Genomic DNA, 11,653 nt, shown 5'->3' with positions numbered 1-11,653 from the left:
GTCAGGCTGCTACTACTCATTGTAAAAATGGGCATCAAGCATGCAACGGGAAATGAACACTTCAACAGTTTTTACTGATTAGAGAAAGATCTTCTAGAAGCTTGTAATAACAATACTTGATGTCGAATTCCATGTCATACCAGTAATTGAGTGCAACACATCCATGGCTCTGTCGGACGTGGTGGAACCACAAGCTAGGCAGGTACAGTATATCACCAGCACTGACCCTACATTTGACTGGTGATGCATGTCGATAGTGTGGATATCTGTCGAAGTCTGGATTTTCTGGATCTAGGGAAATCCATGGCACCGATGAACAGTCACCTGCACAATGGTGAAGGTAAATTGTAACGTTGCCTGTAACAGAGCAGAGCAATATGTGCAAATTTTAGCTAAACCAAAGCTGACTGCGAAGCTGGAGCACAATGCGTAATTCGCTATTTGTCGACTGCGTGAACACGACTTGAGTGGCAGATTACGCATATGCTAAAGCGGAAGGAAACTAGGTCCAGTCCTGTAAGCAGCTACCTCCATGAATGAGCGAGGTACACGGCGGACAAATTGCGAACTATCGTTTAGATTGTTAGAAATGAGACTGGCCGATGCGCACGTGATCAATTTTTTTTTCTTCTAACAATTGCACATGGTCGTACGGTGTTGTGTATAACTCTTGATTATAAATTCTTAGGACTGAACATACCAGTGTACAACATAGAACAAAAATACGAAACGACACACACAGGTATACCTGAAGCGATTACGTCGAACTGGCCGTTTGCGATTTCACGAAATTGTCCCGTTTTATAATTTTCATAAGGCACCCACGGTAAATCGGTCGGCGGCAACAGGATAAAGTCCTTGTGGCCCGAAACCACACAGTAGATGTTCTCGTAGTGGTCACGATGCATGGAAGTGACGGCCCGCTCGTCGCCCATCCAGAAATTGACTGCGTCGGGTGTCTTACCGAAAGCTGCTGTCGCCCAGCAAACATCCGTCTCAACGTCCCCTGCGAGCTTCCGAAACTCGTCGGTGAAGTTCGAGTTTTGCTTCTGGATGTAAAAGACCGCATTTGGGCGCTCGCGGCCTTCGAGGATGTCCAAGAACTCGCCGAATTTCATGACACGTTCTTCAGGAGTCACGAATACACTTCCGTGCACAGCGTCCGCAAAACCATTTGGAGTGACAGCTACGGTGACCGCTAGGTCTCCGATTTTTTCCCTCAGGTATGCACGAGTCCATTTATTCACAGCAGCCCAGTGGGACACGCCTCCGCGGACGATGACAGGCAGGTTCGGCGAAACCCAGCGCCTGTGAAACTCCAGCGGGCTCGGCACCTCCGTGATTTCGGCCACAGTGCGTGGGTGAAATAAGTCCTTGCAGTTTTCGTTGAAGCGTCCCAGTGCATCATGCAGAGGTGCCGATTCCATCCCATTCATTTGGCGCTCACAGTGTACTTCCACTTGCGCGAACGAAGTACCGCCAACGTCTTCGAAAACATGTGCTCAACCAACGCTGGCTCAACACGGCAGCATGACGGCAGTGCTCAAATGGAGGTAGGTGTTGGGTGGTTGGGTGTTCTGAGGCGCTCACACGTGCTTTTTCTCCGGCCCTTTCGTATTCGCGGAGCTGTCGTAATGCACCGGCAGGTGGCTGCACTTACCCTGAAAAGCCTCACATGAGTTTTTATTTTTATTTTTGTTTTTTTTTTGTTACTAGCTGACTCAGTTGTACGGAGTTTCGTCGTAAGTCAAGCCGAGACGTTCTGCGGACTTGAATTTGCGCGGGAGCAGCTTACAGTGCATAATGGTATTAATTAGAGATGCAGGGAAAACACGGGGAAGGCGGGAGATGGAAGTTCAAGACGATGAGCAAAACGAGAACAAGGTGAACAAGGAGAACTTGAAGAAGACAAGTCCACTTGTAGAAACGTTGGCTCCTGCTTTCACCTTGTTCTCGTTTTGCTCATCGTCATTAATTGGAGATTGTATTCCTAAACTGTCACTGTGGGTTAGGCAATTAGAAAAGAATTTGCTGCCATACCCTGGTGCTCAAAATGCATTGAAGGCCAGCTGCAAATAAAATTTTGGGTCGTGTGAGAACCCTGTTTTCAGATAGTGCGCAAAGTTAACGTTTGAAATACGAGCGGATAAGCCACGAAAGGCTCGCAAAAGTAGAATTTCTTTTTGATCGAAAGGGGACGGAGAGAGTGCAAGTCGTATGCATCTGTACTTAATTACCGTACATTTAGAGGCCATATTCGTTTATAAACACTGAGAGTCATATGAGATCCTCGGAGCGTGCGGCAGTGCTGCGTTACGTGGGCACATAACTCACAAGAAACTGCCCACGCGTCGTCGATCGCAGCTCTGCTGTATAGATCTCAGAGCGTTGTTCAAACTCACAGACGTGTTCTAGCTTCTAGCAACCTGCTTGGTGCAGCCTGGGCACCTGAGATATAGTAAACGTTGGCAGTGCATAGCCAGAGGGTGGCACACCGCGTACATGCCCACTTTGGATATTGCTGTGTTAGTGTCCTGCACCCGTCCCCTGCCAAATGCGTGCCCACTCCTCCTTGCAAAAATTTCTGGCTACGCCATTCAACGCGGGTACAATCGCGTTTTGTCGCGAATTATCTTGCACGCATTGCCGAAAAGAAAAAAAAAAGTAATATAATTAACTTTGCAGTATTTATTTATTAATTTCAATACCTTCAAGGCCCGTAGGGCGTTACAGAAGGGAGTGGTTGTTTACTCACATATTACAGAACAACAACAACAACAACAACAACAAAAAGTCTGGTAAAATACATGGAAAATCGACAATTACGATGACAACAAAAGCACAAAATCAGTCACGGAAACTCAAACACGTCACACAAAAATGTTACAATATTATACAAAAAAAAAAAAAAAAACACACACCGTTAATCAGCTAGATGCAAAGAAATGCTCGACAGCGGTTTTAAAAGCAGCACTATCGGCAAGATTTGCAACGGAGGACGGCAGGTTATTCCATTCTTTAGACTTGTTCACAAGAAACGAATAACAGAAGGAATTGGCACGGACGAAAGGGACATTTACTTTGTGCGCGTGATCAGTACGTGAAGATAGCTATGAAGGTGCCGAAAAGAGCTCGCGTTTTAGACTCGTGTTGGTAAATTTTGTGGAACAAACCGAGGCGAAACGATTTCACGCGATAAGAGAGAAGAGTATACTTCTATTTAATCATGTTTTTCATGGCTTGTTTACTTGGAACTGTCAGGATTCGTTGTACTCAACAGAACTTGTGAGAGGTTTCTTTATTTTTCTTCGTTAATACATTGTGTGCCACACTGAAAACTCGCTCGCGCCACGTTGATCTGCGATTCGCGTTTTCTCCTCCGAACAGGTCATTATATATATATATATATATATATATATATATATATATATATATATATATATATATATATATATATATATATATATATATATATATATATATATATATATATTACACACACAAGGTATCATGCACCAAGATATACCACGCGCCACGATTTAAAAATATGCAAATGCCACGTTGCTGGACAGAACCAAGGTAATGTTGTTTGCTGTCACTTGGAGATACTAAAATGATTTTTTTGCTAGTATTATTTTTTTGCGGAAGAAGTGGCTCTTGTGTGGAACCCCGTTTTCTACTGCTCTCATTTTGCGAGTATTTTTGCGTGTTTTCGGGAGGCACCGCTTCCGAGACCTTCGGCGATGGAAGCGGAGTCAGCTAGACGTCCGGAGGAGACCGACGTCACAGCGTCAAGCGCTCCGAGGAAGCGCAATCACCTGATGAGCGACACAGGCAGCGAGGACACCTTGCTGTACTACTCTGCTTCAGAAGAAGATCTGTCGGATGACGGCGACTACTTGACAGTTGGGAGGCAAAAAAGGAAAGAGGAGAATCGTCACTGCTTCCTCGTCTTCAACAAGGACGACGGCGGCAGCAAAGGCCAATGACACGGCTCATACCATCCTCTTCTTGCACGAGACGCCGACCGACAACCTGAATCGGCTAAACAGACAAGCCATATCTGTCACACTCGAGGCCCTAGTTCCAAATGAGATCACGGATACGAGAATTAACACCCGTAAGAACATTCTCGCGGTTGATGTCAAGAACAGAGCAGCATTGTATAACTTGAGTACAGTGAAAATGCTGGGCAAGGTAAATGTTCGCACCATAATACCACAGGACAGCAATACTATATCAGGTGTTATTTATGATGTCGATGAGTCAATCGGCGACAACGATCTGCCTATTTTGGTCAAACCCGCCACAGCAGATGTAACTATTATTGAAATCCGTCGCCTAGGAGATTCACGCTGTGTGAGGATAACTTTCAAGGGAGGTAGCTTGCCGTCCCACGTGAAAGTTGGATTTTTTCGTCATCCAGTGCGACCGTTCGTTCCAAGACCACTTCAGTGCCGTAATTGTTTGAAGATCGGGCATGTCAGCGGCATATGCAAAAATTCAACCGTGTGCGCAAGATGTTCTGAGCAGCACAGTGCTGGTGCTTGCCGTGCGACTCACTTCAAGTGTGCCAATTGCTCTGGTCCCCATGAAGCATCGTCGAAAGACTGCCCGAGACACAAGACAGAGCGGAAAGTCCTAAAACAAATGGTGAGAGACAACTCAACTCACAGAGAGGCCGCCGCCAAAGTGCGACGGCGTAGTGTCCGCCGTCACCGTAGACGGTCTTCGTCTACTAGAAATACTGATACCGTCGCAAGACAGACGCTACTTCCTGAGGCTGGTGCTCCCAAGGCGCTCACCCACACTAACAACACGGTGTCTGATGACGCAGTGAATACCTCTACTGCAAACGACTGGCCTGCACTTCCGACATTAAGTCCTCCAGCCCTACAAAGGTCGACGGCGGACTACTGACGAACCAATGAGGGTACAGATCACGTGCGAGGTCAAGACAAGCAAGTAATCGCCATAATAAAATATTCAATGAAAGTCATTCGCGTGTTGATAAATGACATGCAGACGCCATCTGCTCGAGGTGCACTACAAGTGCTGGACGGCCTGGATCCGGTTCTTGTGAGCCTCGAGTAACAAGCACAATGGCTCTACCGCGTCAGCCGTTCTTCAGACAAGTCAAGGAAGCATCTATTATGCAATGGCATGTCCGTGGCCTGAAATCCCGCAGTGATTTTCGCCATTACGTTTTCACTAATCGATTTCCCATTGTTGTCTTCTGTGAACCGAAGCTACAGAAACCTGTCCGGATCTCAGGCTATGGACCTCATGTGTCATCGACTTGTACTGACATTAGCAAAGTGATCATCTACATACGGTGTGAACTGACTTACGTTGTTCATCCAGTGCGGCCACGTGACACTAATCAGTATGTGTGTTTGACCGTGAAAAACAAAAACTTGCGTTTACTTTAGTGGGCACTTACCTTTCTCCATCAAGTCGTTTCGATAGGCAGAGACTGAGTGACATTATAGATGCGATCGCACCTGGTCCATGGATTGTTGTTCAACGCGCATCACCCACTTTGGGGAAGCAACAAGATAAATTCCAAAGGAAGAAACCTCCTGTCCTTTGCTTGCGATCATGAACTTTGTTGTCTAAATGATGGCAGTCCCACGTTTCTGCGCGGCCGGACGTACAGTAGTTGTTTAGACTTAGCTTTTGTTTCGCGATGCCTCACTCGCTGCGCCCATTGGTTCACAGATATAGAATCCCTACCTACCTGAAGATAAAAGGCCTCACCAAATCCGCTCCATCAACTTTTAAACAAACAATAGATTGGCCTGTGTTTAAATCACTTATGGAAGACGCATGCCGCGAAGGCATTTCGTCGACACTAGAATTTGAGATCGCCAAGGCTATGCAGGATGCTATGCGCTCATTTCGGCCGTTAGAGAAATACACAGATTTTGATTCGGAAATACAGAGCCTCCGTGCAATCCGGCGGCGAGCGGAGCGACGGTACAGACGGACTGAATCGTTCTACGACCTTAGAGCGGCCAGACGCATTCAAAAGAAAATTCAGCGTCGCCTTGCTGTACTGCAAAATCAACGCTGGAAATCGTTTTGTGAGCCTCTCGACCCGCGTGAACCTCTGTCGTTTGTCTGGAGAACAATCCGTGGAGTTCGAACAGCTCCTCAACAGCGTCGTCCATTTAAGACTCTAGCCCTACATCAAGGACGCCGAGAAGTCGAGGTAGCCGAAGATTACCGCACAATGATCGCGGGTCCGGCGCTCACGTATTCACCTTGCGCACCTATTCCCATTGTGCCCCCTTGCTCCCGAGATCCTCGTATGGACGCTGCTTTCTCCATCGAAGAACTGGAGGCCGCACTTGCTGGGTGCAGGCGATCTTCGTCACCAGGACACGATGGCATCACATACTCTGCGCTTGCAAACCTTGGTCAAGAGGCCAGAGATGCCCTCCTTGCCCTATACAAGGCATCATGGCGTGACGGCCTGGTCCCTACAACGTGGAAATCCAGTCGGCTTGTTCCACTCCTCAAGGCTGGCAAATCCCCGTTGGAATTGTCATCTTACCGTCCAATATCACTGGTCAGCTGTGTCGGCAAGGTAATGGAGAGAATGATCCTTACACGGTTAGAATGATACTTGCTGTTTTACAACGTCTATCCAGAGGTGATGGCTGGTTTTCGACGCGCCCGCTCGTCAATAGATAGCGTTATCGACCTGGTAACATACGTACAGCACCAGAAACATCTGAAACTAATCACTGCGGCGCTATTCCTTGATGTTAAAGGTGCGTATGACAATGTAGATCATCATGCAATTCTGGACTCCTTAGAAGCTGTAGGAATTGGTGGACGCGCCTTTCGCTGGATACGCAACTATTTGAATGGAAGATCTTTCTTTATTTTGACTGAAGACGGACAAACACCATCTAGCTATACCAATCGTGGTGTACCGCAAGGCGGAGTACTCAGCTCTACCCTTTTCAACCTGGTGCTCGTTGGTCTCGCTGATTCGTTACCGCAAACCGTTCAGCTCTCCGTATATGCAGACGACATTTGCATATGGGCTTCATACGTGATGTGTACAAGTCCGCGCACGACTTCAGAAAGCCTCAACGGCTGTGTCAACATACCTAAGAAGACAAGGCCTGGAGCTTTCCGCTGAGAAATGTGCACTCGTTGCTTTTACTCGCAAAGCGATGGCCCCGTATGCTTTGCGGATTAATGACCAAATTATACGATATAGACGAACGCACCGATTTCTTGGCGTCATCATTGATAGAGGCTTGTCTTGGAGCCCTCACATCTCGTACATGACAAAGCGTTTGGCCGCCATTGTGGACCTTCTTGCGTTTCTCGGCGGGAAGTCCTGGGGCGCAGCAGTGCCGTCAATGTTGCAACTATATAAGGCACTGTTTTTGGGCTTCCTGCGGTACAGCTTACCTGCACTAGGAAATACTTGCACTACGAATATTCGCAAACTCCAGAGCGTGCAAGCCCAAGCACTCAGGACTTGTCTCGGTATTCCTAAAACTACGTCATCGATTGCGACAGTGGCCATAGCCAGAGACGCTCCTTTGACAGTCTACATTGATACAGATGTCCTGAGAGCACACATTCGACACCTGACTCGTATTCCCTCACACTATCTTGCTTGCTTGCCAGCAAAAAGGCCACTTTCAGCTTCTGCTAAAACTATTGTAAGACATCAGTTCTACTTGCCATCAGAATTTACGCCCGCTACACGATTGTCAGATCCATTGTGGTGTCTGCACCGGCCGCAAGTGCAACTGACAATTCCAGGAATCAGAAAGAAAGCTGGAGCGCCACTGCAAGCTTTGAAACAAGCAACTTTGGAGCACATTCACAACGTGCACAGATTCCGGCAACATGTATACACAGATGGTTCAGTAAAACTCAATAGCTCTGCTGCTGCAGTCATCATCCCGGCAAAATCTGAGGAAATCAAATTAAGAACTTCATGTGTGACCACATCGACGGGTGTAGAACTCGCGGCGCTCCGTACTGCACTTGATTTCATTAAGCAGAAGTCACTAAAGTCACTAAAGACTGTCCAACAATGGACAGTCTTTAGTGACTCCAAGGCAGCCCTTCAGTGCATACGAAGCCCAATGCGCCACGGACCCAATGAACAACTGGCCTCAGAAATTCGGCACATATATCATCAAAGCCATGACAAGGTACGCAACATAATCTTTCAGTGGCTTCCAGGACATTGTAACACTAGCGGGAATGACCACGCCGACGAAGCCGTCCGATCTGCACATGAAAGTGGTCAACGAGTCTTCATTCCGCTTTCGCGAACAGACGCTGCGGCTGGTCTGCGATTGATGTCCCGTGAGTGCACTTTGCCCCTGTGGGACTCAAATGTTTTCACTATGTGTCGGTTGCGTTCCTTGTGTCCGGACATACGGATGTACCTCCCGCCTGGGTAACCACGACGTGAACAGATCATGCTCTGCCGTCCGTGGCTAGGCGTTGCCTTTACGAACTCATTTGCTTTCCTCATTGGAATGGCCAACAGCTTCACGTGCGACACATGTAACATCGACGAGACGCTCGCACACATTATCTGTGTCTGCCCGCGATACAGTGCTGAGAGATAAGTGATGTGCAGAGTACTGGACCAGTTGGACAATCGTCCACTTTCAGAACTAAAAGCTTTAGGCCAATGCTCCGAAAGAACATCCGCGTTGAAGGCGTTACTCGCGCTATTAAGGTTCTTGCGGTCAGCGGGGCTTCACGACAGACTTTAAGAATGCCGGCCCCTACCGCTCTGTAGCGTACGCGCTTTGTTCGTGCTTGTCTCCCTTTCTTTCTATCTCAACCTTCCACTCTGTTTCTCTTTTTATCCCCCTTAACCCTTCCCCCTGCGCAGGGTAGCCAACTGGAACTACCTCTGGTTAACCTCCCTGCCTTTCTCTGCATTATTTTCTCTCTCTCTATGTCTTTTTTTGCATTCCGCCCAGTCCCAAATCAGTCTTAATAAATAATCAACATCTGAAACATTATAGTTAGATGAAAAATGTAAATGACAAAATTGTGGAGAAACATGATAAACTCCCGATACAGCTTTCTGTTGCTCAATACGTGCTACATTATGGTAGCAGCAGCTCATGTGTTAGCACAGTGTCGTTCAGCCTAACAAAACTTGAGAGAAATTTTCTAAATAAGCTCATCTATTTGTAGACAGTACGCACGCCTTTTAACCTACTTGATTATTGTTCTTTATTCTTTTTTTAACATGTTATAAAAGCTGGTTAGTCTTTCAATCGGCAGTACACAGCTCGTCCTGTTGAATTTATTTTCGATTCCTGTTCTCGTCTTCTTCGCGCTGCTTAAGGCTTTACTCTATAAAATAATGTTTTTCCGAGTGTGAAATAAGTACGTTTATACAAGCAAAGTGCCACAAGTGGCCAGTCGGGTGGCCAGTCATCATCATCATCATCAGCTTTGCTGGAAATTGGGTTGTGTTTCTTCGAGGTCGCACAAATCTGTTGTATTTTTTTTTCTTTATGTGGATGCACCGCATACCGCGAGATCCTTGACGTATCCTTCGTACGCAGTGGTTTTGCGCCACTGTATTAATTTCGAGAACAACCACTTAAAAAGAACGAGAAGAAGACGACGTCGATTAGCCATGGCTCGCTTGTGGGTTCAGGTTACCAAGAAGAAGCAGTTCTTTTGTGTCTTATGCAGTGCATTTTGCTACGTTTTCTTCTACGTCGTAGTGGCCGTGTTGAGGCCCCTGTTAAAGGACACGCGCCCGTTGTCCAAGGGATATCTGCTACAGACCCCCGGCTGCTCGCTTCCGCTCTACGACTCCTATCATTGGACCCTTGGCCCCTCGTTAGCCCAAGATGTTCCTTACGAAAGGATGTGCTCGAGCCAAAAGCCCACTGTCCTTGTCCAGCAGTACGACCGCCTCACTTTGAATGCCAGTGCTCTTCGCCGCAACTACAATGTATCTGAGCGGAGCATCACGTGTTACTACCGCGAGGTATTTCGAAATGAAAGTGCTCGGCAGCCCGACAACACGCCGATGCTCGGACCAGCCGTGCCACTGAAACTTGGGGCTAGACTCAGCGCGGAGTACGTGCGAGTCACGTGCGAGGCGTACAATAAAACTCTCTTCAAGGAATACTTTCTTCTGCCTCGATCGAAACCGCTCGCAACAAATGAAGCGGGGCCAAACGAAAGGTCACCAGGGGATGACAAGACGATGAGCGTTCTAATCCTCGGCCTTGACTCGACGTCCAGGATGAACTTCCATCGCTGGATGGTCAAGACGGGCAGATATCTCAAAGAAGAACTGAACGCGTTTGAATTTCTCGCGCTCAACAAGGTCGAGGACAATACTTATCCCAATTTGATTCCCCTTCTCACAGGAATGGCCGGCTCCGAAGCGGAAAGTATATACAGACGATATGGAAAATTCGATGTGCTCCCGCTTGTTTGGAAGACTTACAAGCGCAAAGGTTACACGACACTGTTCATAGACGAATGGCAGATCGCAGGCCTTTTCGTCTTGCAAACCACAGACGATTCCAGGCCAACTTATGCTGGGTTTATGAGCGTGCCTACCGATTACTGCCCAAGTTCTATCCTACGGCTGATGGATGACCAAGATGGGAACAAAACAAAGTGCATGGGTTCTCGCTTAAAGACGAGAATACTGGTCGAGTACTTAGCTGACGTCTTGAAACTCAATCGCGAGAGGCCAATGTTCTCGTTTGTCTGGTTCTCGCACGTCACTCACGATATCATAAATGGACTTCAGCTCATGGACGATTCACTGGAGGCCTTTCTCAGGGAGCTGTCGGCATACGGCATCTTGGAAAACACTGCTCTACTGTTCATGAGCGACCACGGCTTGCGCATGGGCGACTTCAGGGGTACCGAGATCGGTCGCTACGAGGACAAGAACCCCTTCTGTTTCTTAGCGCTACCGAACCGCTTTCTGGCGGATAACCCGGTGCCTGCCGCCCAGTTAGAGGTGAATCAGCGCCGCTTGATCACCAATTACGACCTGCATGCCACGCTGATCGCCCTGTCCAAATTGCCCGAACTTGACACGAGCTCCACCGAAAAGGGTTTGAGTCTCTTCGGCCCGATACCCCCGGAGAGGACGTGCGCTGACGCTTACATACCACGTCAGTTCTGCGCCTGCCTTGACGAGAGCCGGAAGCTGGACGATCTCGAGGTGTCGTTGTCCTTCGCACATCACGCCGTGGCTCACATCAACGCCTTGGCGGAGCTGTACTTCCAGAAACGCTGCGTCGTCTGGCGGCTCGGCAGCGTCGATGACGCCTCCATTCTCGGGGGCTTCGCGGCCGGTGCGGTGCAGCTCCGGATGCAGATAACCATGGTGCCGGCGGCGGTCTTCGAAGTGTACGGCACTGTCGGTAACCTGTCTTCGTCGGATAAGCGTGTGGACCTAGTACTGAGGCTGGACAAGTACGGCAGCAAGACCACGTGCCTGCCCAGAAGCAAGTGGGAGAGAATTTGCACGTGCAAGTCTCTAAACCGGTCGTCGACGCCGCGGGAAACTTTACCATTTCGGCTTTGGCTTCTCGCGTTGACTCTGGCGGCAGTAGTTCTTGCTGAGTGTACTTTATCGCGAATGTAATATCTTTTTTAA

At 48.1% G+C, this 11,653-nt stretch overlaps 2 protein-coding genes across 2 annotated transcripts; one reads left to right on the top strand and one right to left on the bottom strand.

Moving 5' to 3' along the window:
- Positions 1-53: 53 nt before the first annotated feature.
- Positions 54-1,916, bottom strand: JMJD7 (Jumonji domain containing 7). Its single transcript, XM_050184258.3, has 2 exons — positions 749-1,916; positions 54-324 (listed from the first exon to the last, which is right to left on the bottom strand). Exons 1-2 carry the CDS (start codon positions 1,434-1,436, stop codon positions 62-64), a joined length of 951 nt encoding a protein of 316 aa, XP_050040215.2. The 5' UTR covers positions 1,437-1,916; the 3' UTR covers positions 54-61.
- A 7,736-nt stretch (positions 1,917-9,652) lies between these two features.
- LOC126536721 (uncharacterized) lies at positions 9,653-11,653 on the top strand. Its single transcript, XM_050183738.3, has one exon. It carries the CDS (start codon positions 9,653-9,655, stop codon positions 11,639-11,641), a length of 1,989 nt encoding a protein of 662 aa, XP_050039695.2. The 3' UTR covers positions 11,642-11,653.

This window comes from Dermacentor andersoni, chromosome 4 (genome assembly GCF_023375885.2).
Source record: "Dermacentor andersoni chromosome 4, qqDerAnde1_hic_scaffold, whole genome shotgun sequence".
Taxonomy (NCBI): domain Eukaryota; kingdom Metazoa; phylum Arthropoda; class Arachnida; order Ixodida; family Ixodidae; genus Dermacentor; species Dermacentor andersoni.
The sequence above is the reverse complement of the archived record's forward strand: the minus strand, read 5'-3'. Positions and strand labels throughout refer to the sequence as shown.

Coding starts and splice junctions, on each gene's coding strand:
- LOC126536721 (XM_050183738.3), top strand. CDS start 9,653: ATGGCTCGCTTGTGGGTTCAGGTTACCAAGAAGAAGCAGTTCTTTTGT.
- JMJD7 (XM_050184258.3), bottom strand. CDS start 1,436: ATGAATGGGATGGAATCGGCACCTCTGCATGATGCACTGGGACGCTTC. Junction 325..748: donor GTTCGACGTAATCGCTTCAG/GTATACCTGTGT, acceptor ACCATTGTGCAG/GTGACTGTTCATCGGTGCCA.